This window comes from Hirundo rustica, chromosome W, assembly GCF_015227805.2.
Source record: "Hirundo rustica isolate bHirRus1 chromosome W, bHirRus1.pri.v3, whole genome shotgun sequence".
NCBI lineage: Eukaryota > Metazoa > Chordata > Aves > Passeriformes > Hirundinidae > Hirundo > Hirundo rustica.
Window position 1 is genome coordinate 7,184,361 of NC_053487.1, and position 25,904 is coordinate 7,210,264.

General features: G+C 39.3%; 1 protein-coding gene across 7 annotated transcripts in view; it reads left to right on the forward strand.

Annotated features, from left to right (window-relative positions):
- INTS6L (integrator complex subunit 6 like) overlaps window positions 1–25,904 on the forward strand; it is a 55,277-nt gene that overhangs the window by 26,738 nt on the left and 2,635 nt on the right. For 3 of the 7 annotated variants that reach the window (XR_005704305.2, XR_005704306.2, XM_040088923.2), the window contains exons 3-16: window positions 5,923–6,072; window positions 6,490–6,579; window positions 6,891–7,074; window positions 7,894–8,022; window positions 9,836–9,999; window positions 11,074–11,226; window positions 12,805–12,937; window positions 19,424–19,518; window positions 20,282–20,392; window positions 22,070–22,285; window positions 22,764–22,887; window positions 23,445–23,587; window positions 23,930–24,161; window positions 24,778–25,170. Coding sequence is in view for 5 of the 7 variants with exons in the window: in XM_040088923.2 (XP_039944857.1) it covers window positions 5,923–6,072; window positions 6,490–6,579; window positions 6,891–7,074; window positions 7,894–8,022; window positions 9,836–9,999; window positions 11,074–11,226; window positions 12,805–12,937; window positions 19,424–19,518; window positions 20,282–20,392; window positions 22,070–22,285; window positions 22,764–22,887; window positions 23,445–23,587; window positions 23,930–24,161; window positions 24,778–25,170 (2,317 nt within the window). In the remaining 2 variants the exon portion in view is untranslated. Of the gene's footprint in view, window positions 1–5,922; window positions 6,073–6,489; window positions 6,580–6,890; window positions 7,075–7,893; window positions 8,023–9,835; window positions 10,000–11,073; window positions 11,227–12,804; window positions 12,938–13,133; window positions 13,215–19,423; window positions 19,519–20,281; window positions 20,393–22,069; window positions 22,286–22,763; window positions 22,888–23,444; window positions 23,588–23,929; window positions 24,162–24,777; window positions 25,171–25,904 lie in introns of those variants that run through there. The other 4 variants (XM_040088924.2, XM_040088925.2, XM_040088926.1 and 1 more) reach the window with 4 other exon arrangements.

Below are 25,904 nucleotides of genomic sequence, written 5' to 3' on the forward strand. Positions count from 1 at the left end.
CAGGGAAGCTCAAGGCTACATAGGAGGTTATTCCCTGCTGCAGAACCCACTGAGCAGTGCTGGGGCTGAGTTCTGGAGATTACAAAGAGGTGAAGATACTTTGGCAGGGGGAAGCAGCCCCTTGCATTGTAGGGTGTCCAAAAGAATAATTCACTTCTGTACAAAAGAAACACTTGCTTGACTTTGGGTCAGACATGAGTAGGTCTGAGTTGTGATCGTGTATACAGTCACTAGTGAAGAGAAAGGTAATTTAAAAATGAATCATTCTAGTGATTTGGGATGCAAAATGATCTGCTGGTTTCACTGTCTTCCTATGGTACTTGGAAATTCCATAGCAGGAGTGGTTTCAGATTTCAACAGCTGGATTTTTCTTCTTACCTTATTTTTTCCAAATGATTGCCACTGACAAGCTAGGATGCTGTGACGGGTTTTGCTTCTTTTCTTCTCTGCCAAGGTCAGGATGAATAACATGGGAAACGAAAATGTCGAGTTCGGACTTGGAATGTTTATTATATCTTATCTATTTACAATATTTACAGGCTCACGAGCCATGAGCTTAACTAGCAAGCTAGGGAAACGAGGTAAAATGGAGTGCTTCTAACTCTTTCCAAGGTTATTTAAGCAATAATTACCCAATACCAAGGTGACACCTATATTATTTATGGTTTTGACTCAATAATGACCACCCAAGGCCTGCAATGTGGACCTTTTTCACCCTATTACAGAAAACCACCCAAACTCATGAAGAAGAAGGACGAAGGTGAAGTCTCGGTTTTTGTTCCGAGATTCAGGTGGTTTTAGAGTCTTTTCGCCTTCTGCAAAGCCCTGAGCCAGACGTAACAAAGAGATGGAGTCTTCAGGTTCTGATTTTTCAAGGTTGCATGCTTCGTTTATTTTTTCTTATCTTATAATTTTCTCAGTGCCCAACTAAGGTGCAGCTGCTCGGGCATCTGTCGACTCCTCCTGCACTGGGCTGTCGCTATCTTTTATACTAATTGTTACATGTTCTTTATTTATCATTATTTGCCAATACCTATCACTTATACTAAACAGGTCATCCCTACTTTGACCCAATCTCTTTAAACTACTTTGTGCCACCGTCACTGCAGAAAATGGAGTGAGGGAAGAAGAAAGAAGAAGCAGGAGACAACGCCCAAAATCCTCCTTCTTGCTCCCATTCACTTCCATACTAAAAACCCAAACCTACTGTTTTTTCACCCTGTGATAAGCTAAACTACTATCTTTCACACTCCCGTGGCTTGCAATCCATCCCACAGTGCAGGAAGCCTTTCCCATGGACTGGGATCAAAGCCAGTGTCCCTCTGGGCTCTGTGCCAGGGTCCCAGACCCCCCTGTCCAGGTCTCTGACCCTCCAGGGCAGCCAAAGGAATGTCCTGGACTCCAACAGTGAAGAAGAAGAACAAAGACAACACCCAAAATCCTCCATCTTGACTCATATGTATTATTATACACTAAAACCCCAAACTCTTAAGTTTCTAGGACTCCAACAGGATGCCACAGGCATGTTGTCTTAAGCTAGTCTGTTTTCCTAAGATGGGTGCATTTAATAATAGCTTGAATTACTGAGAAACTTAAATACTTCAAACAAGTGGTAGTATCTGAAATGCAGTTGTTCTTTCTAGGGAAACGTTAGCAGAATTCTTAAAAATCTGTATATTTGACTAAATATTGTGTACTTACTGTAACACAGGCTGTTGTGATTGGCATGCAGGATTGCAAATTGTCTTGAAAGATTGATTGGCATGCAGGATTGCAAATTGTCTTCTTGAAAGATTATTTTTAGTAATGTTGCAGTTTTTGAATTAGATCTGAAAGCAATCCAGTGAACAATAAGCTATGTAGTTCAGTCTTACAGCATTGCTTATTAAAAGCCCTAAAGATGAAGACTTGCAGCCTCCAAAGCACCACATCCCTGGACTTCCTGAAGCTGGTGAAACTGGGAACAGCTTTGGACCTGGAATTCTTGTGCTCTAATGCTCAGCCTTTGGCTCTGCCCCTTTTTTTACCCGCTGACCAAACTGCGCCAAGAAATAGTTGGAAAGAATAAAAGAAAAAATCACATCACCAATCAAAGCCAGAACAAACCAACAATGAACCAATAAAAAAACTACAATAAGACCAGTAAACCTGACAGATAAGCCAGTGTAGCTGAGATTTCAAGATCTGTGTGTTGCATGTGTTCAAAACTTGGTACTGTTTTACTTGTATGTCGATATTGCCCCCTTTTATATGATAAAGGTGGGCTGGAGTGTTTTTTGTTTTTTTTTTAACTCCTGCTTCAACATTTTATAAGATTTTCTTTCTAGTCTCTTGCAACTAAAATCTTATGTTTTTCCTGAGTCTTGAAGGTCTTTTTAAGCTACTGACTCTGACCAAGATTTTCTTTTGCTGCTTAACTCTGTTCTTTTGATGTTCAGTTAGTCCTGATTCTGCTTGGTCTAAATAAAGCCTCCTTTTCTTCACTGGATTTTTCACCTCGGTGTTTGAATTCTCGTTAATCTGGGCCTTTGTCCTGCCGAAATAAGCTGTTTTGACCTTATCTGCTTCTTGGAGCAGCTGAAATACTTCTGTAGCTGTGTGGTGAAATACAGAGCAGGGCATGGATTTGTCTGAAAACTAAGTCACCAGTGAAAAATGTTACTTTTGAAATATGTTATTTCTTGTCAGCATGATTTGCTCGCAAAGGCCGAAGCCAGGAGCTGGAAGGTGGTGTGATGCTTCCAAATCTGAGTGGTTTGTAGGATGGTATCCAGAGCTTGCAGAAGGCCAAATGACAGTGCATTTTTGCCTGTTGTTGGCATAAGCAGAGGGTGAGATTTTCTATTTTAGTACTTGTTTTTTCCTATCTTTGAAAGTATTTTGGTATGTATTTAGTGTCTAAAATTATTTGTTCATATAAATTATCAAAGGAAAGGCCAGTAACATACTGGCAAGGTAAAGGATGCTCAGATTGCTATTAATAAATTCTGAGCATAAAAGTGACTAAGTCGAAATGTAATATCGAAGATTAGAAGAAACTATTCTGTTCAAATTGATTCATAAACATCTGAAATAACTAATATTCAGTTCTGACTTCTTAGTTACTGACCTGTAGAGGATACATAGTTTTGTAGAATATGTTTGTGTTTGGTCCTTTAAGGTTGTGGGGTTTTGGCTGGGATTTTTTGGTCATTAATGTTTCTCATGGCAAATAGAGCCAGTGGTTTCTTTTTTGTATGCAGCATTAATGGCAGTATTTTGAATTTAGGAAGGATTATTATTTAATCACTTTAACGTGAACTCATTGTGCATCTGCTTGGTGTTGGGTACTTGACTCTGTTTTGCCCTAAGAATGTTCCTACTGTATATATGGAAAGGAGAATGTACAGGCTTCTTTGGGGCTAGAGTTTCTGTCCCTGAAATACGTTTCATTGTATACATTGGCTTGAGTCTTTCTGAAGAAAAACATTTTACAGAAATACACTTTCTTGTCATTGATTTAAATGTTTTTGATTCAAGATTTTTTTTTTTTTTTTTTTTTTTTTTGAGGATAAGGTAGAGAATGCAGTACATTAACTAATCAGACTTTTATTTAGAGCTGGATATGGAAATCTTGCATTTGCTGCTCTTGTTCTCATTATGAGAACTTCTTCCATTTTACTCTGTTTATTTCAAAGGTACAGTTCTCCTTGGCTTTATCTTTAAAGATCCTGTGAGAGCTGTAAAATGAAAAATATTTTTCTTGGACAGCCAACCATTGGTGATCAGCTGTTCCTTGTACCTTCAGCTTCCCTACTTCTGCCCCGGGAAATGGTACATGTTTTATTTTGCAGGCAGTTGACCACACTGCAGTGAGATCAAACAGAGAGCTGGAAGCTGAGCAAACATTTTCACAACAGGAAGATAGCAGAATCTCCAAATATCACTGAAGATTCTTACTGTTTATTTTATAAAGAATACTCTTAAATTCATTGGAGTTCAAATCAAGAAATGTAGACTGGGAATAGTGTTTCCTTTGTAAATTATTTGTTCCCCTATGCGCTTTTGTAACTAACACAAATGGTCTTTGCTGGAAAACACTTTGAACTCCAGCCTGGCTGTTCCCAAGAACATTGATGGACTCATTGATGGGTGATTTTACCAGACAAAAGGGAGCAGTCTCACCTACATTTATGGGTCCATAGAATTCAGACAAATCAGTTTTGGTAACTGTTCGTTTAAAATTGTTTAAGAAAAACTTTTTTAGGATAAGACAAAGCATCTTGTTGGGATTTGGTGCTATTTAACTGAAAAAATACCATTAACTGAGTCACTTTTACTCCACCTATGCTTGCACTTAATTTTTGCTTTGAGCTGAGCACAGGTGTGGGAGGTTGCTGTGGCTCTACTGATTAGATGCTATATTTTAAGTTGTAGTTGTGTGTCAATGTTGATGGTGTTTTATTGAGAATTACCTGGTTCTTTTGAGCTTCCAGGGCAGTTTAATCATAAAGCTGAACCAATCTTGGTGAAAGCCTGTTCTTTCTTTGTCCCACTGCAGAGTTTTCTCTCTTGTATCCCTTGCATTAATCTCAAGCTTGAAGAACTGGTTAAGGGAGCTAAACTTGATGAAAATGCTTTTGTTGTATCATCTTATGATAATTCTCCATTCTGATAAGAAACCCACCCAGCTTAGGCTTGTCAACTCAACAGAAGTATTGATCATCACATGTCCTTTCTACTTGATTCTTACATTTTTATGGTTCTGAACATGTCTATCCTAAGACCATTTACAGAGCCCTCAGTGTGTACTAAAGGTTGGCAATGGGATAGAGGTGCTTAAAAAAGCACAGGAAAATCCTGTCCTCCTGTGTTCTTGCACAGCTCGGCACAGGCAGCAGGTGGTTGCTGCTGAGCCCAGTGCACAGGGGGAACCTGCTTCACCTGGAGGATGTGTTGCTCAGAGGTTGTCCCAGCAAAAGTCAGGCTGTCTGAAATGATCCTCTCCATGTCTGCATAGCTGGGATTCCTGGTGGAATACGGGAATGTCTCTGGTGCCAGATGATAGTGAGCCTGGGGGAATAAATGGTTGCTTGCTGCAGGAGTGGCTTGGAGAGTATGGTATAATAGCAAGGCTGAGAGTTATGGGAATATCCAGGACTTTCAAGCTTTGGTTGTTTTAGATGAGGCATCTTTAAATCTTGTACCAATTCCCTGTGAGCTGGTCTTTTCTAAAATAGTTTCCCAACTGTGCAGCAAACCACTTTTAAGGGAAGGGTATGAGAATCACACCTGTTGGGCCTGCTTACTAGAGGGTCCAGAGTGCTTGCTTGGACTGATCTATCCACATAACATGCTGTTCCTTTGATCCCTAGGCTTTGTCAGCAATAACTTTTTTAAAGACCTCCAAAATTTTAAGCTGTTACACTGAGACACTAAACAGTGATTTGATTCTTACATAGGGTGTTTGCAGCTGCTTTCTTTCCTTCCAGGCTTAATTTATGGAAGAAAGGACAAAAAGGGAATGGGTATATGCCAGAAGAGGCAGCGACATTATGCTGCTTTTATCTTGGTTTTACCTTTGCTGTTACTTTGGCAGCTGCATTTCTGATTTCCAAACTTTGCAGTTTCTCCTAAAAAATATTCACATGCTGAACCCAAATACTTCTATTAACAGCATCATCTCTACAGCAATTTTCATGGTAATGCAAAGTTTTTCCATTGCTTAGCAGCGTGTGTTTCTTGAGTCTCCCATTGTAGGTGTAACCATGTTTCACATCAAGTTGTGCATACCTGGATTCGGTGTGTGCAGCATATAAATGGTGCAGTGCATCTGTTAATCAGGAATATAATTAATTTTTGTTGGGAAGAGAGATAAATGCCAACTTGCAGTTGATTGCAGTTTGCTGCTAGAATAATAAGCTTTTTTGTTTTATGTAACAGGCTGGATGGAAGGAAAACCATGCAACATTCATGAATGAACTGAAAAACCTTCAGGCTTCAGGACTAACAACCCTTGGTCAGGCACTCAGGTCATCGTTTGACTTGTTAAATCTCAATAGATTAGTGTCTGGAATAGACAATTATGGACAGGTAACAAATCTATATAGTCTTCTGTCTTTTATATTTCTAGGGTCTTTTAAATTATAGTTGGTGAGGGATTTTGGTGGTTCAAGTTCATTTTTGCATTTATCTTTTTTTTTTAATGTTGGATAGCTCTGTGTAAGAGCTTGAACTGGGAATTTTTTTTCTTATTATGGCTACTGAAAAGACCCTGGGAAATGCTGGCATTTTTTTTCCTTACTGAAGTACAAAGAAGCAGAGTATAAATGCCCCAACTGTAGACACACAGGAGTAGCCCATCTTGTGTGGTTCCACACCTATTTAAAAAATTACAGGATTATTTTGAAAGATTGCTTATCTTACTGTTTATTTTATAATGACCAAAGTACAAGCCTCTGAGCCTGTGTGTTAAGGTTGCTCTTAGCATTCTTGTGCTTTTGTCTGTAGGGAAGGAATCCGTTCTTTTTGGAGCCATCTATTTTGATTACCATCACAGATGGAAACAAACTGACAAATACAGCTGGAGTCCAAGAGGAGGTAAACTTGAATCAAGTTATTTCAGGTTATGATTGTGCAAATTGATGCTATGCTGAGATGACTATTAATTGTTTTTTTCCTGCTAATTGTACTTCTTCATTGTTGACCTGTTTTTATAGAGAATAGAAACCAGCTATCCTGTCACAGTCCAGCCCCTAAATTCATAGTCTGTAAAGGTTTTGAGATGAGAACTTCAGAAAAATTAATGGGTTGGAGAGAAATGGGGTCTTTTACAGATGAATGAATTTGGATATGATGTTTTTAGCTGTTTGTCAAATACTGCAAAATGTTCTTAAATCTTTTTTTACCAGCTTCATCTTCCATTGAATTCTCCTTTGCCTGGAAGTGAACTCACCAAAGAACCATTCCGTTGGGATCAAAGGCTGTTTGCTCTGGTACTGCGTTTGCCAGGAGCTGCATCTGCTGAACCAGAGCAGCTTGGGAGTGTGCCTACTGATGAATCTGCTATCACACAGATGTGTGAGGTTACAGGAGGTAACTGGATGCTTTTTTGCTTTGCTTCACATTTGGTATTTGCCTTGAAATATTTATTTTCCTTTAATTCACCTTCACCTCTTCTTGTTTTCTCTGTCTGAATTATTCTGTGTCCATGTGAATCCATGAAGTGCTTTCTTGGATTCCAGTAGCACAGGCGAACTTTAAAATAAAGCAATATTCCTATTTCAGATCTAGATGTGAGAGCATTTTCTAAATGCAGTAGGAGGTTTTGGAAAATTTCTTTGGTTATTCTGGAGGTTGGTTTTCTCATCATGAAGGGTTTTTTAATTTTTTTTTTAAGTGTTGAATTGAGCAGGACTGCTATTAGTGAGATGTTAATTCTGCTGCAGGGCTGATAAGCTAAATTTAATCTTTAAAAAAATAATTCTGGAGCCTATTGCATGATATGTTGATTAGAATTTTTTTTTTTTTTAATTGGAGCTTGGAGAAATTGTTGTGTGGGAGGAAGAGGTTTGGGTAGACAAAAGCAGATAGATTACATAGTCTTGGTGAAATCAGGCCTTCCTAAGGGCCTCTATAAACTTGGCCTTGGTCCAGCCTGATAGAGCCTTAATGGCCTCTTTTTAGTAACAAGTAAAATCTCAGCAGATTGTGGGGGTTTGGTGCTTTTTCTTGGTTGTATTGCATTTGCAAAGTACTTTGCCTTTTACATAAACTTGTACAGAGTTTGTTGCTGTTCTTTTGGATAAAATTGCAAGCCCTGGCAGTGTGACTTAGGTAATAAAACATCTTCCTTAAATAAGATTACTCAAAATTTGCTTTTCTGTTTCCCCATGTAACTTCTCTCTTGCATAGGTCGTTCGTACTGTGTTCGGACACAAAGAATGTTGAATCAATGTTTAGAATCTTTAGTTCAAAAAGTCCAAAGTGGAGTTGTTATTAACTTTGAGAAGTCAGGACCAGACCCAGCTCCTATTGGAGAAGGTACAGTGATTGTTGGGTTTTTTTTCCCTGCTCCTGATGTTTAAAACAAAATGCTTTGTTTGTATGTAGATGTCCTTAAGTGTCTTCCATGTCCTTCCTGCCAGCTTTTCCCTGTAGTGTACAGGATGCATCTTTTACAAGTGTTAGTTTGATCCTTGCTAAGTTAAATGATGCCATGTGTCTGCACATGCTTGTATAGATCATCTACTGCTGGCTGGCTCTGTGTCACTCCTTCTACCTTTTTTTGGATGGCTGAGGAAAGCGAATGTTTGCAGGAAGCATTTAAGTTTGAATTACAGTGTTGTCAAGACTGTACTTAAAATAATTAAATCTAGCAGTAGTGTATTTAAACACTTAAACACCTTTAAAACAATCTCAATGCTTAATTTTCTGTACATTTTCATTCTGCTAATTGATCACAGAACAGTAAGTTTCAGGTGAATGTTCTTAGCTGCGAGTGAAAAACTGAAAAGAACAAGGAATTACTTTGCTCTCTGTGAATCAAGGGCAAAAGAGGAAGGTGCACTCCAAATATGAAGCAGTTCTTCAGATTTGCTGAAGTTCATGGCTTAAAGGAAGAGGAAAGGGCTGGCCAGTTCCAGTTTAGAAAGTTAGGATCCTGGAATATCAGAAAACATAATAGCTTTTAGCATCACCTGAACATTCTAGCAAGGCCAGCTTTATTCCTGCTTTCATTCTGGAATCAGCTTTTTCTATGTTTGTTTTCTCCTTTTGCTTATTTAAAGAAGGCTTTCCTATAACACAGTGCTGGGCAGCACAGCAGCAAATTCCTATGTCTCTTGTGACCCAAATATTCTCTCCTATGTGGCAAAATGACTGGTGAAATTTGGGTGGGTTTTTTTGTTTATTTTGTGAATGGTGATGTACTGTGGCTATGAATGTATAAAAATGTCAAGACTTTTCATCTCTATGGGAATTGAGAAAGTCCTAAACTAGAGAGAAATATGATTGGATTTACCCAAGCTGTAAAAATCACTGCTTTTATAATGCAGAGAAACCAGACTGATGTGTCACTGAAACATGGTTTCCACAGTGTTACTGGCCAATTGTGTAAAGCAAGGAAAACTAGTAATGTAAAATCTTTTTAAAACAAGGAAGATTGGTTAACTGGGTGATCTCTGCTGTGCTGTTTGCTTTGAAGAGCAGTCTTTGAAAACTACTGGTTACATCTGTAGTGCTACAAAGTTCTTTGTCCTCAGTGTGCAGGGTTGTTTGTGCTGGTGCACTGCAGTGGACTGGCAGGGAATGCTGGCCTTTGCAGCAGGCTGTGAGGTTAAGGAATCTGTGAATTGTTGTAATTAAAAATATGGCAAAAGTTGCTTCCTGCAAGATGGATTCAACTTCTCCAAGAAACTTTGCTCCTCTTTGAGTTTCCACTAGTAGTAGCATGAGTCTGAGTGTTGCAGCCCTTGTAAAAATGAAATTGCCAATTCTCAGCCTTTCCAGGTACAGCAGAACCAGCAGCAGTAGCTTGGTGCTGCTTGTGGGAGCTGTCAGCAAATACATTTTCCATAATATATGAGTATGCCTTGCTGCACTCACTGTGTAATGGCTGTGCCACAGGAGCAGAAGGGAGATCAGGGCAAATATTGTAATTGTTTCTCAGATGGTTCTGTGATACACATGGATGTGTAGGTTATTTCTACCTCTGATGTAAAGATCTGTGTCTTTGGAACAAGAGTAGTGAAATGCCTTATTGGCTGCTAATACAGAAATTTTGCTAGCAGACAAATGCATGCATGTAGCTTTTCATTTTATTTTTGTTTGTTATTTTGCTTTGTTTAAATTTTAGATGGACTTGTTGATTCATCCAGGCCCATCAATTCATTTACTTCTCAGCCGTGGCATAGTTGTCATAAACTCATTTATGTACGGCCTAACCCTAAAACGGGTGTTCCTGTGGGGCATTGGCCAATCCCAGAATCTTTTTGGCCTGATCAGAATTCACCAACACTGGTAAGTAAAATAAGAACTGAAAAAAGGATTCTACACTAATAGTTAAACAGACTGAAAATAGATAATGGATGGAGTAGTTTTTACTTTATTTATAATATGATGTGACTTTGCTTTAAAAGGTCAAAACTGTTTTTAACAGAGTGGTATCATCTAATGTGGTTACTGTAACCTGTGACATTTCTTGTATCCAGAAAATTCACTTCCATGTATACGGTTAGTTAATTTGCTGAATGGTTTTTAAAGGTTATAAAATTGAACTGTAAGTTACTTCAAGTACCACAAATCATAGTGAGCCTATTAAATTTTAATCAAAGCTTTATAAAATTCATTTACATGGAAAAAGGAGTATTTGTTTTTGAAAGATCAACTATGGGTTTTTTTCCTTAGTATTACTTTATGTGTGGACTCTTCTTTCACTAGCAGGAAGAATTAAAACTGAAACAAAAGAGCTACTGCAGAAAATGAGGAGAAAACAGTATTAATTTCTCCTTTTCTTACTGAAATGATCATACATTTGGCATGCCTCATTAGCCTTTCTAAACATCTCTCTTGTTAGGCGTGTTCTGTTCCTGCACTTTGCAAGTGCACAAGGTACTGTCTGTCCATTCCCCTTGCTCCCACCTCCTGATTGAAGAGGAAAAAAAAAAAGAAAGAGATTTGTAAAGAATTCTTTGAGAGATTCTTTGTGAATTGAGCACCGTCTCATATCTGTTTTTCTGTGAACTTCAAGTTGGGAAGAAGAGTTGAAATTTCCCTTAAACCTGTCTGTGTTGTTGTAGTTGTTTGACATGAAGGCTTTTAAATATAAAGATAAATAGTGGCATATTAACCATGTTTTTCTCTTAGTGGGAAGAATATATCAGTGTGTGAGCATTTTTTTTTTCAGTTAGAGAAATAGTTAATCTATATTCTGTTATGGGAGCTTGTGTTTTATTCTCTTTGAAGGAATATTGTGGAAACTGAATGTTTTAAGAATTATAGGATGGTGAAAAACCTGCTTATGGATGTTTTTAACAGAATTGGTTTGTTTACCATAAATATGTGAAAATTGATACCCTTTTCCCTCCCTTTCAGCCTCCACGCACAGCTCACCCCGTGGTGAGGTTCTCCTGTGTGGATTGCGAACCCATGGTCATAGACAAGCTTCCTTTTGACAAGTATGAGCTTGAGCCTTCACCTCTCACCCAGTACATCTTGGAACGGAAGTCTCCCCATACCTGCTGGCAGGTACTTGCCCTTTATTTGATTCTAAAAATGTAATGGGTAATCTGAGGTACTTCAGTCTTTGCAAGCCTGGAGAATTGGGGTCTAGTTTAAACTCTGCAGCAGATGAGAAGAAACATGTCAAGGTTTCACTTACCTCCTTTCTAAGAGAAGTATCAGGAGTCAGAATTGAGTGTTCCCTCCACAGGCTTTGTAATCTCATTTAATTCTCTTTCTAGGTCCATCTCATTTTGCTAAGAAATATGCCCCCCAGGTTCCATTTCTGGCTAAATTGAAATTCTCTGCAGGCTTCCATTTGCTTACAGGGAAAACCCAGCACTAGTTTCCATCATGTCACCTAATGAACAGCTGCAAATCATTTTTACTTGATGGTTGAAGCTGCTAATGGGAATTTAATGGAAGCTGTTGATCCTGTTGGCTAGATTGGCCTTGAAGAGGTCGAAGTTCTGTTGCTGAAATCCTTTGTCACATGCTCCTTTTGTAATTTTTTTATAAGTTTCTGTGTCCTCTGTAAAATCAGGCTTCCTTCTTGGTGGTGTTCTTTTAAATATTAGCCTAATGTGTACACCGGGAATGTGCTTAGTATGCTACTTCAGCTGGAAAGGTGAATTTGGTGTCTCTGTTTTTGTATCCCTAAAAAATACTACAACTTAGTTGAAAATATGACATGCATATTCAGAAGAAAAATTAAGTTACTTGAAAAAAACCTAATTTCAAAAATGTCCTTTAAACATTCATAGGTACATTATTTGCCTGTTACTAAAATTACTGTGCTGTTTTTCAAAAATTGCTTTTCTTCTCCTAGCTACACATCAGACTTTTACAAATCAGAGAAATAGGCTCATTGTCATAGAAACCATGTGAAAAACCCAGTTGTTCTTTATGCCCTGAAAAAACAGAGGAAAACCACTTGCTATTTGCTGCAAGGTTGTTTTTTTTTCCCTAGGAAAACTATTTTTGACTTAGATGTGGGTTATTTTGCTTGCCTCAGTCAAGAACATCTACCATTTTTATCCTGTTCAAATACTGTTTACATGTATTGCTTTTCAGGGTTAAGACCCTCATATATGTGCACTTAAAAAAATAAAGTCAATTTTAAGAATGTTGGCACTGGGCATAATCAAGATATTTCTTGAGTGGTTGTTTTAATTTCTATGCTTAAAAACACTTTGAATTTATTTTTATCAGTGTTGTAAATATTACTTGTGCTATTTTTTGAGTCAGAAGACTGATTTCAAATAGCTTGTTTATTTTAACATTCCTTCAACAGATGTCCCCTAACCTATTTTAAATAATTTCAAAAACTTCAGGGCATCACTTCACAGTAGTTTCACTAAAGCAGTAAAGATTACTCTGTGAAGAGCATTTCCACACTTACTGGGTGTACACTAAATGCTACATGTCTCAGTTTTGTGACTGGGGAATATAAGTCCATACTCACCCTGATGTGTTCAGATTTGTCTGTGCTTGATAATTTACTGTCTTAATGCAGTTGGATTCAGATTGATTTGAATTTTTAAATGCCCCATGCTTAATATTCTTCACATTCTTCATTCTAATACAGCAATCTCTCTTTGTCAGGTATTTGTGAGTAGCAGTGGAAAATACAGTGAACTTGGCCACCCGTTTGGATATTTAAAAGCAAGCACTACTTTAACCTGTGTAAACCTCTTTGTGATGCCTTACAACTACCCTGTTTTACTTCCATTGTTAGGTAGGTAACACATCTGCATTGGACTGCCAGTGCAGCTGCTCCAGAGTAAAAGCAAAACAGTAATGGTTGGTGTTCTGCCTTAGTTTGAGACATTATAAAATAATGGAGATCAGAGAGTAGAGAATGTTGCAAACTCTTTTAACGTATTTTGGGAAGAGAGGATTTTCATACCCCCTCTCCCTTTTTTTCTCTCCAGCAGAGGAGGAGAGCTACCTGCTTCCAGTGCATGTTTGATGCTGTTCACCTCCTAGACACATAGCCTCTTCCTTAACCTGGAGTAAGCTTCAACCTCCATTCTTTTCCCTCATTTAGGATGTGGTGTATCCAGGTTTTGCAGTTGCTCTTGTAGCAGCTTATTTTTTACTGGAAGATGAGATGCAGTGTTTGTCATGGGTGTTGGGAAGAGGGAATTCCCTAATGCAGTTTAGAGCAGTAAGAAGGAATTGAGCGGTGAAACAGTCTGCATTTCTTTCCTGCCCAAAGGACCAGGTTTTGGGTTTGTTTTTTTATTCCCACAATGAAATTATTTTCTAAGGAAAGATGAGATGAAAAGGTGCTTTGTGAGTAACTGCCACAGTAATTGTGGTTGGTAGGGATCTGGCATAAAGATAATGGCAGAGAGGAGTTTCCAGGGTGCCACTAACCGTTTCAGTTGCAGATGCTGTAAGGCTTTTTTGTTCTAGTTTTTGTGGGTGGGTTTAGTGATACAGAAGAAGTGACCAAGAGAATTGAGTCTTACTGTCTTACACAGGATTTTTCTATTCATTTCTAGGAAAAAAAAAAAAAAATCAGAACACAATTCAGGAATGCTTTTTTATAATCCTGGTCATAACCAAAAAAAGAAGAAACTTGTGCTTGCTGATTATGTGTCTTTTATAGTTATCTACATAGCCTGATAATTATCCCAAAGTGTGCAAGGAGCATGAGGGTTTCAGTGACTTTGTGGTTCCTGAAATACTGCAGCAGATCCACTAGCTGAAAAGCCATCACTGATCATAAATTAACTTCCCTGTTCATTTTGATGTTGACATTTACAGTTCTGCTGTCTTCTCTGGCAGCTCTTGTCTTCCCCCTGGCTTTTTTTTTACAGGGGTGTAAAGCTCTTCCTTCTCTTTGAGGAAAGGCACTTTTCAGTGTGTGTAGTGCTATTCTGCAGTTTACTCACCTGGTAATTGATTCCTTACATTTCTGAAGGATCTTCAAAGGAAAATGCAGAGCTTCCACATTGCCTGAGTTGTAAAGCAGATGTTTTCTTGAGGGCATGAATCCCATGCATTCCATATTGTTCATACAAACACACACAGTTACCTTCAGATCTCCTTCCAGGACTTTGTTTATCCTTGGTCTCTAAGGCATGGTAGAATTAAGTTCTGTGGAATATACCTTCAACACAAAAGTAGATCTGGGCCCTTTTCTATTTAGCAGTATAGAAAATGACTGAGATGATAAGCAGCATACCTGGTAAATTATTTGTAGATGTTTTTAGCAATAATGACTCTTGTCCCGGTTTGAAAAGACAGGTGTCTGCTAGGGAGAGACAGGCCTCTCTAGGAATGAGGAATTCAAATCCTTCCTTCCATGTTATTATAATTTGGAAGATTAAAAAAAACTTTTCAGTCAGAGCTTTGGGGAAAGGAATAACAGTCCTTTACTAGTAACTATAACAGGACAGACAAACAACAACAGCAATTATAATAATAATGAAACAGAACCAAGAACCCCGGGGGCAAACGGTGGAAGCTCCGGCGCTGATGGCTGGAAGCAGTGGATTGTCCTTGGCAGGCAGGGGGTGCCCTAGCAGGCAAAGTGGGCAGTGCCAGAGAACCCGCAGCGGCTGGACCCGGGCTGACCCAAAATCCAGCAGGGCAGCGAAGAAACTCCGAATTCCTGGGCGCTCCAACAGATGATAGAATTCCCAGGACCAGACTCCTCTGTTAACCGTGGACTCCACACAGCTACCAGTAGCCCGACCGTCCTCCCCGGAAAACCGAGAGCAGATGAGTCCACCACCCTCAGCTCTCGGAAGCCTTTTTCCTCCCCCACAACTAAGTGATCAACTTCCTTTGTCCGGGTTGAGCACCCTTTAACTATCAGTATTTAGTCTCCTAGCAACTTATGGGGGGGAAAAATTCTACAGGAAACTTAACCCTCAACAACTCTGTATTTGGCTCTGTAGGTAGGTAGGAACACTCCCCGTGTCTCGCTTCATACACGCTAGTAGTGGATACTGATGGTTCAGCAGAGGACTGATTTGAGTGTGTAAAACCAATTTTTCATTACTCTCACCCAGATTTAAAAGGATGTGAGAACTCCCAAGACCAGGAGAAGTCTGCTCCATTCAGCCACTACCTCCCATACTGTTGCCTCAGTGTGATTCTAGTGGCTCCTGCCCTACTGGTAGAATATTGTGTTGGAGGACTGGTTGGGATGGTACCATGGATAATCTGCCTCTGTTCCTTCTGGTGACTCTTTCAAAGACAAAACCACTTTACAGCTGTATATTTGTGCTGTATTATCAAATGTATTCAACCTTATAAACAGATAGTAAGATGCTTAAGGATTTTTTTGCTTGCATTTTTGTTTTTCTCCTGCATTCCTAAGCAGACAAAGTTTTAGTTCTCATTTTGGAAAATAGTGTAAGACAGCCCTAAAAACAGGTAAGATAGGTAGGCATGAGGCAGCTTGCAGGTGATACTCAAGCAAACTGAAACAAGTTGTAATGGTCTGTGGCTGAAGGAGGTAAATTGTACCACATCTTATAGCTTTGGTGATTTTATGTCTTGGTTTCTGCAGGAGTGGATTTGGGAATGCTGTAGCTTCTCCTGGCTTTTAACTTTCAGAGCCTGCATTCAGAAGCTTTGTAAGGGAAAGGAGCCAATTAATAGGACTTGATAAAACAGTGGAGCCGCACAGTCCGTGTGTTAATGGACTCATGCACTGTGTTTGGTTGTCTGACAAAAACACGGGTCTCTGGTCCATTTCCAGTGGTGATGGATAATGTGGGATGAGCAGCTCCAGTTTGCCTTCAGAAAGCTACAGAGGAGTCCTGACTAGCTTGGTGGTGGTTTGCTCTCAGAACTGAGGAGGTGGGGTGCAGTTCTTTCTGTTCAGTGGGAGGCTACTGAAGGCAGAGCTTTTTGCAGACAGATGCTGATGTGTTTCAATGATGAATGGTTGGCCCACAGATGATAGAAATTTCCTCTTGAAGGATTGTTGCAAAGCTGTTGTACTTCAGGTGCTGTTCTGTTTAAAAACATTTGTACAGCCAAGTTCATGAAGCAGAAGGTGAAGGAGGGGTTTTAGGGAGAGCTAAGTAAAGATGAGATATAGTTCTTAATGCTTCTGCCTTGCCTAAGATGTTTCCTTGGCTCCTTTTAGCTGCATGGGTGGGAGGGCAAGCACTTCTGGGCAGTAGGAGTGACTGTTCATTGGGAGTGTCAATAGAAGCAGCAGTGAAACAGCCATGCAGGAAATGACTTGAGAAGGTGGTTAAATACCCTTTTTCTGTGAATCTAAATATGCAATAGTATGAGCACTTAGAAAATGTCTGCCTGTGAAGGACTGCAGCATGGTCAGTTTCCTTTGATGCAAGTAATGATTTTACATTTTGGAAACTAAGGGCTATGTTCTCACCAGTGTGAACACAGCATGCTGTGGCTCTGGGAGGGACAGCCAAATACATTTTGATACATTTTGTATCAATGGGGAAACAGTGACACAATACCTTTCTTAGGTAATGATGGATGCTGTTTTCCATTGCAGTGCCTTATTTTTGGCTAGATGGTTTGCAGGGAAGGAAACTGTTTTCTGTGAATGTAAAATCATGAATCTACTACCTAGAATAGTGTCTCTATTAGTGCATAATTAGAGGAATTACAGGAGTCAACAGGGAATGGTGGTGTATTTGCTCAGGTGGAATTTAATGTGAGTGGTGATTTTAAAAAAAGCAAAAAGTTTTAAGTTTTACTTTGGGTTACATAGTGCATGAACTGTTGTAATTTAGGCTCCAGCTGAACTACCTAAATTACCTGCTGACTCTCCTCTCTCTCATGTTCTTTTTTTTTAACTGTTCACTGATCTTAAAAGGTGCATCCAGCCCCCTTCTATAGTACTGAGTGTTAAAAGTGTGTATTGTTGTCCTGTTTGTCACAATTTGGTTTGTTTTGTACATTAATCTGAAATGGATAAAGACTTTGCAATACAGTTTTCAGTTAACTGGTCTGTGTGGTTTTACCTGATTCCTTGAGTTGTTGCAACTTGCAGCCTGTTCCTAATGGTTTTTAATACCATGTTCCCAATTATACAGTGCTTTTAACTCCCTCTGAGTTCAGAAGTAAAAAGAATTCTGCATTAAGTGGACTATACAGAAATAACTATCTGAAAATAATTAGGTAGAAGTAAAACTAAATTATGTAAGGATTTTTTCAAGATTTTTTGATTTTTAGCTGCAAAAGTTTGGGGTTTAATCTATGAAAGACATAGTTAACTGCATTATTGTTAGTTTGCTTATTTGTATAAATCACCATGTACAACCCAGTGCACAGGGGAGAAAGTGCCTTTCAAGTGCCTGTGTTGCAATCTGCTAACAGTGTGTGTCTCAAACTCTCAAGGTAGAGGCAGGTAAGATGCTGATGGTGAAGTTCTCTTTGAAACTTGTGGCTGTGTTTACCACCCTTTGGAGAGGGCGGCAGTTCCTGCAATGAGTTTGTGCTGTGGGGAGACTCTGATTTTTAAAAAGCTAAAGCTCTGCATAGGTTTGAGAAGTTTTTCCTAGGATAGCAGAGATCAGGGAGGTGCTTTTGCATTTGATGTCTAGGAGTAGAACTGTGCTGTGGATCAGGATCCCAGCTGGCTGAGCTGAGGAGTGGCTGTGCCATGTCATAGTGCTGTGCTCTTACTGGTACAACCTCACAGTGCAGCAAGTGAGACACTAATCGAGTGCTGATAAGGGGTTTAAGGTTCAAGCTGTACTCAACCAGCTCATAGACTGTAAAATATTAGGACATACTATAATATTGAACATATTGCTTTTTAAGGTTTTTTTTTTTTTTTTATGTTGAATTTTGAGAGGGGTGTAGTTTAACTTGCATTTTGCTGCAAAAAGGTAATAGGTCTATGAGATAAGAATGGATGTTATATTTGCCATATGTCATGATATCATCCCAGGTTCTTTTGTATAATAGTGCTAAGCTTGAAGTATATTGAGATTTTAAATGGAATTTTGATTTGTCCTCTCCAACTCCAGCCCACTTTCTTCAGGCCAGAGAAGAAAAGAAGTATCATCTGTAGTATGGTTTTTATATGTACTCCAGAATTCATTTAGATTGGAAAATACTTGTAATTGAGTGTGGGTTGTCTATGAAAACTTGGGAAGTAGTATCATAATATCTGTTCAATTTGTGCAGAGTACTATGCAAGTCAAATTTTTTTCTCCAGATATATCTTCCTGAAAACTCAATGTGGAGAAAACAATTTCCTTGCTGCATCTGTCTTTTGCACACCCTCTTCTCTGTATCTCTGTCTCCTGCAGCTCTCCCCAGCTAATTTTTGGACATCCCTTTCTCCAGACCTGCATATCCTTCCATTAGCCTCACTTTGCCAGCATGCTACAGTCCTACTAAGAACCTTTATTTCAGTGGGTAATTCATAATTGCAAATGGTAAATTGCAGGATGCTATTTGGTGTAGAGACCACAGTCACAGTTCATAGTGTGCACAGCAAATAGGCCCATGCTTCACCTCAGCCATTCCTAAATGGCCAGATGCACACCTGGAATGAGCAAAGTGCCCAAAGGAAAGAAATGTCTGGTTGCCCCTCTCTTAAAGGACAGCAGTTTTTGTAGCTAATTTCTGTCTCTTATCTATACCTGTGGGAGACTTTGCTGCCCTGGCATGAGGCAGGTGGTGTAGCTGTGTAGCTGGAGGTAACCCCTTGTCTGCTGGGTGCAGCCGCTACTGTTGGCAGCAAGTCCAGCAAAGCTGGCCAAAAGGATTCCCTGATTGGACTTTTTTAATTCTTTCCCTTTGATGCCAAAGAATATTTTTACTGAAGACCAGAATTCATCATACAGGTTGAACAGAAGAAAGCTGGTTTGAAAATGGAAATTGAACCAAATTAATGTTATTTGATTCAATCAGATACAGGGACTCCCTGATGTGCAAGAGAGAGGCAAGGGAGGTAAAACTCTTTAACAGGTGGATCTGTTGCACCTTCCATGCTGCTGGTAGTTGTGTGCAGTGTTTAAGTCTGGTGTATGTTGTAAGTTTGCTTGTAATGGGGACTTGCTCTGGATTGCCTACTGCAGCTAGGACTGGGGATTCCCAATCCTTCACACCTCAGGTTAAGAGCAGTTTTTGGAGGGAAGCCCCATTGGGAGATGGGTGGGGGGAGAAAACTGGGGGAAAGCTGGCAGGTATTATTTTGGACAAAGCTAAAGGTCTGGGACTGTATAAATTATACCTTCTTTTGTTGTTTTCCTTGTTGCAGATGACTTGTTTAAGGTTCACAAACTTAAGCCAAATCTGAAGTGGCGACAGGCTTTTGACAACTACTTAAAAACAATGCCTCCTTACTACTTACTGGTATGTTCCTCTTCGCATCTCATCCTGTGGGGTATAATGGCTGGTGTGACCAGAGTCCTTTGCATCATACCTCTTCATAGTAAATTTTTTTTACATAATTATGATGGCATTTTAGGTAGTTAACATTCTGCCTTTCAGAGGTATGTAGATTAGAGCAAATGTTTTTAAGAATTTAAAAAAAAAAAAATTGTAGAAGTTTTGTAGTAGTAGTAGTAGCTATGTTAATATCTTAAGTGTTTCATAATTGTGTTTTCTAATCATTAAATATTAAATGAATTTTGATCAAAAGTACTTCAGAACGTTCAGAGAAGCCAAATTTGGCATTATTTTTGTAACTGGATAAAGAAAATGCAGATTAGGTTGTTTGTTAATGTGGGTGAAGTGCCAGAACTTGGGAAGGTGATATTGACTGGGCCAAATAAAGGGTGGAGGCAGGCACTGTGTCACCTTTTACGTGTAGCTTGGACAATGCACCTCAATATGGACTTGCATCATCCCGGCTATTCTGGACCTGAGCCTTTGAGTGGAAATTACCAGTGGCACCACGCTGTGTGGTGTCTTGGTGATGTGGCATAATGTCCATTGTGAGCTAGTTAAGACACCAAACTCATTTCACGTTATCTGAATAGACTTGAATTTTAGTGGCCAAAAGTGGAAAAGCTAGAGCACTAATCTATGTGCCTTAGCTTCCTATAATTGAGCTTATAAATTTCTTTTTTAAATACTTATTCTCTTACTATTGTGTATTTTGTTTTCCTTATAGCCATTAAAGAAAGCCCTAAGGATGATGGGAGCTCCAAATCTGATATCAGATAATTTAGATTGTGGACTTAGTTACAGTGTTATCTCTTACCTTAAAAAACTCAGCCAACAGGTAGTATTGATGAAACCTTTGCAATTAGAAGTGTGTTGATTATTTAGTTTGTGGTAATCTCATTATAAAGCAGTTAATCCCTGTGGGAGTTCATATGGGTGTGCAGCATATATTATAATTGAAGATTGGTGAGCATTTCCACTGTAAATATGGATGAATCCAGTATGGTTCTGTAGCCAGTGATTGTGCCTTCTGTAAGTGGTGGAGAGGAATGCAAATGAAATCTCTTCAGCTATACTTTAAATATCTGCTAGACTTTAAACTCCAAATATAATCACTAATTTGATTTATGGCTGCTCTTGCCATTGTTTTTCACAGCTGAAGTCAGAGGCTTGCTTTCAGTCTTATGTTTATTTCCATGTGTCCCTTGGCAATGTGTATTTTCAAAAAGAAAAAAAAACCAAAATGTGTGTTCTTGTCTGTGGGGAGTAAAATCACAGTTCAAACTTTATAACTGAGCTTCCTGTTTCCTTCAGGTCAAAGTCTTTCTATGTGTTAAGTGTGACCTGGTGGGAAATAGGCCTATGTATCTTCTTCTCTTTGCCAAGACTGCCATTCCAGGTGTAAGGGCCTGGAATTCTTCCTCCTTAGCATGAGGGACTCTTAAAACAGCAGTTCAATACCTAGAAGACAGTGGGGAAGCAGTGCAGCCTTAAAATTAAAAAGAAAAAATCCTCTGCCTTAAAGAATGCACAAAATACATTCCAGAGCCTCTGAATGACTGAGCATCTACTAGCAATAAAACTTCCTGTGGTATTTTGGTAATCTAATGATATGCAAATTCATATGATTTATCTACACTGTGGAGTTGGAATGACTCAAGATGGCTGCTGTGGCTTTCACAGACATTCTCAGCACATGGAACAGTTTGAATGTGTGGAATGCATTATAAGCTCCTGTATAGGCACAGGCAGTTCCAGAATTCTGCTGTGTTCCTGCTGTCCTTAAATTCCGTTTCCCACAGATAATAAAGCAAACACTGCAGAGGAGATCTGGGGGAAGTGGATCTTGCAATCAGAGTAGGTTTTTGGGTTTTGGTTGGTTGGGTGCTTTTTTTTTTTTTTCCCTTTGGAGGTATTGCTAGTGGGTAAAAAAAACCTTAACTCTGAATACAGTTAGAGCTTAATACAGTAAAATTCTCTGTAGCTGTAGTAAGAAATCTGTGCTAATTGGAGAAGTGATACATTTTTAGAAATGTACTCATAAAACAGATTTCTTTTGCAACTTTTCTCCCTTATATTGTTACAAACATGCAGGGCAAACCTTAGTTCATAGGTTGCTTCAAAATTAAACTGAAATTATATTATTATATCTGAATAATACTGTTGTTTTAGATGCAACTTTATTGTAACCTAAGGCATTCTACCTTCCATTTTGGTTTTTCTTTCCCTTTAAAGATGGTTCTTCAGGGACACAAGAGAGTCACAGACTTGCAGCAAAATCAGGGATATTCACAGACCTCCTACTGGCATATAAATTTAGATACACTGGCTAAATATTTTTTGATATGCTAGCACATTAGGATTTCTTTATGCTTGAAATCTAATCTATGTAATCCAATATATCCCTGGGTAGGTAGTAGGGAACTAAATTTGTAGCTTTATTCTGCTATATGTACTGTATGTTTTGTACTGAGAATGTGCTGATTCTTTAACTCATGGTGTGATTCCATTTTAGACAAAAATAGAATCGGAACGGATAATAGGTTCAGTGGGTAAGAAAGTTCCACAAGAAATTGGAATAAAAGTGAAAAATCATTCTAGTGGCCTCTCCTTGGTACACAGTAGGGATTTTAAACAACTGCTGCATGGGATCACTGGGGAATCTCCTCTGAGACTGTCAGAAATGAATGTTAAAGAATTTACTGGATTCCACATAGGACTTTTAAACAAGGTAAACAGCACTGTGATCTTGCATGACTAAGCAGTTAATCTCATCTGTTTTAAATGGGTAACTTTTATGGACTTAGTGTAGAAAGAAGTACCTTGGCTGAACTGTGATGAGTACAGCATAGACACAAGGAGGGAGAAGAATAAATGCAATATTTTTGCACTTGATTTTGGGACACTTTGAAAACTCCATGGTAGTAAATGAAAATTACTGTGTTTTAAGTGCCAGCCTCTGCAAAAGACAGCTATTGTTGTTCATCCACTAATTAATGTGCTTACTCTTAATGGAGCTGAAAGCATTAATGTTGAACAAGCTGGTGTTGAAAAGATAGCCACTGAGCTGCTTGTAGCCAGTTATGAAGCTCTAAAGTTACTTAAGAATATTTTTTAAAAGTTAATGGTATTACAGTTCATAGTGGAATTTCTCCATGTATGTGAACTGATGGATTAACTGAAAGTTACTTATTTTGTTACAAAACTAGGATTTGAAGCCACAGGCATTCAGAAATGCATATGATATTCCTCGTCGCAGTCTTCTAGACCAGCTAACTAGAATGAGAACCAATCTTCTGAAAACACACAGGCTTATCTTGGGGCAGGATGAAGGTAAGGAGTCACAGTTCTTCATCAATAGTTTGAAGAGAAGACAGCTATTTTTGTTATTTTCTTACGGTAATGGTTTTTGTCTCTGGTGTGGGAGCAGAAGTGGCCATTGCATCTCTTGCTGAGTCAGACAATGTCCTTTTCTTGACTCTGAAGGGGAAGGAAGGAAATCTTTGCCTTCTGTCATGCAAGATGTCATCCTTGCTTTGAAATTTAAAATAAGTTTCATGCAAGAGCTTTCACATTCATCAGGGTTCAGTAGACGTGTTATAAAGTGATGGGGGCTTACGGCAGAGAGGAGCTCTCTGTTTTTTGTGAGGTGCTGGTGGTCTAAAGATGCAGTTTCAGGATAGAAATTAAACTTGCTTATTTTTTATTCTTCTGCCAATTAAGCTCAGCTCTTGCCAGGCTTAGTTCCACAATTGTAGTCTTTCAGCTCATCCTCTGTAGTCAAAAGAAATAATCAGTTCTAGTTCTTAAATGCTAACACTTGAAATTGAGGTGTGAAGTTTGTATTGCCTGAATTTTAAGACTAAATTAAGATCTCTTTTCTGTTGCAGACTGCCTTCATAGTGTTCCTGTTGCTCAGATGGGAAATTACCAGGAATACCTGAAAATGATGCCTTCACCTCTTCGGGAAATTGATCCAGATCAACCAAAAAGACTCCATACATTTGGCAATCCATTTAAACAGGACAAGAAGGTAGGAGGGGCCTTGCTGCCTGCTGTGCCTTTATATTTAACGCAACTTGAAATAATTTGTGAGTAGAATTTCTCCCCCACAACTACAATATATTGCTAACCTGTGCAGCTTGTGGAAAGGAGGGATGTCTCCCATGTGGTCCAAGAGGAATGTGTGTGGAATTGTGCTGGTTTACAGAGTGGCACTGGGCTCTCTCTGGTTACGTTGGGTATCTCTGTTCTGAGAGCTGTCAAGTGTTCTGAAAGCCATTTGAGTCTGAACACAAAGGGACTCGACTCATCAGTGGATTGGTGAAACAGTTGCTGTTTTGTACTGCTACTTCAATTATTACTTTTTTTTCAGGGTATGATGATAGATGAAGCCGATGAGTTTGTGGCTGGGCCCCAGAACAAGATCAAGCGTCCCGGGGAGCCCAACACGCCGGCGTCGCTGAAGAGGCGGCGCAGCATGTCCCCTCTGCTGCGGCGGCCGCAGTCACCGCCCGTCGTCACCAACCACGTGGGTGGCAAGGGGCCACCCGCTGCTCCTGGCTTCCCCTCCTACCTGATCCTCAAGGGTGTCCCAGCAAATAAAGGTATACTGAGCTGTGGTACAGCAGCTTGGGTGGCGGGGGGTTTGGGGAGGAAGGGAAAAGGTTCTGCCAGCGTGTCTGTGCTTCGCTGTTATGTAGGAGTGGGTTTCTTTTGTTGGCTTAGATAAACAGGCTGCTGCTACAGCTGATGAAATCTGAAATAAAAAAAAAAAGCTGTTTGGAGATAGAAAGTATCTCAGATCAGCTTTTAGTTTTTCTTTGTGTATTCTGTGGCAAAGAAGGCAAGTTAAAATACAGTTGTTTAGTTTCCCACAAACAGGAATTTTCATACCCACCTGTTTCAGCAAATGGAGTCAGAAGAAAACTCTGTTAGCTGGGTTTTGGGAAGAGAAGGAAGACATGAGTTTACTTAGGAGTCATGACATTGCACTAGGAATACAGAACATGGAGACTTCACAATAGTGATAGGAGATGTAACAGTCCAAAGGGGAAGTATTCCCTTGGTTACATCCACAGTTGAATAAAAGTATTAGAGTGTTGTCCAGTGCTGTCAGATTGCTACACAGCACTTCAGACAAAAAGGATACAGAGCTACTTCTGTTTAGTTCTTTTGATGCTGCACTTATGCACCAGTAAGATATGTATTTTTCACTTGTAGATACCAGTAACAGTGTTGTCCAAGATGGCAATGGAGAGAAGAAAGCAGAAAATTGTCAGTCAATGGAGAAGCAAATTGATGGCTTACCTGTGCAAATGGCTCCTGTGGTTCCAGCTGCTGTGGGAGAGAATGAGATGTTACCCAACGACTTAGACTCCTTACCTGTTGAATTCAATTGTTTAAGTGAAGATGGGTTGGATCATAAACCTGGTACCAATGCACTTGTTCGAGGGCCTCTGAATTACAGTGTGAGTGGAGATGACCAAAAGCAGGCCATAGAGTCTACTTCTGAATCTGTGCCAAATTCCTTTAAAATAACACCTACCATGTTGGAAGGAAACAATGCTGACATCAAAATCAAAGTGATGAAAGAGGTTCGCAAGCCTGGAAGAAGTAAGTTATTTGGGTTTCTTTATTTTAGTAGTATGTATTATATGTGGTGTGAGAAAAGTTTTCCTGGAAGAAAGGAGCTATTTTCAGTATACACACAACTTCAGATTTTGAGTGATTTCTGGTTGCTCATAAATGAGCAATGGAGGGGCAAAAAAGGAGCAAATGCTGTGCAGGTGAGTTGAAGTTTAGACTTGTGCTTGGGAGGTTGAGTGCCAAGTCACCCTGTTTGCCCTCGAAGACAAGTTAACTGGTATAAGAGGTACCCTGTGAAAGCAGCACCTTTCAGAGGTTTTGGTTTTGTTACCAGTGATCTAATGAGGCTGAATGCTCTGGCTTAGGCTGCACTGCTCCTGTGTACACAGTGTGTTTGTTGCTCTGTGTCCATCAAAACTCCCTTTGCAGGGCAAAGGCACATTTCTGTAAGGGTGCATCTCTGAATATGCTTGAAAGGGAGTAGTAACAGTTTCTAGCAGAGTGATTTTTTTTTTTTTTAATTTTGTGAGACTAATTAGTGATGAAACACTAAGAGTTGCAAACTTGTAAGAACTGAAGACTAAAAGTGACATTCTGCAAAGTGGGCTTGTCCAATTTTATTCCAAATTCATGCCTAGTAAATGGTGATGTAGAGTAAAACAGTGTGTTCAGTGTGAGTCACCTGTCTTGCTGCAGAATTCAGTCATCAACAAAAGAAGCTAAATTGTAGTGGCTTGAATATGTACATCTGTTCAGAGGTC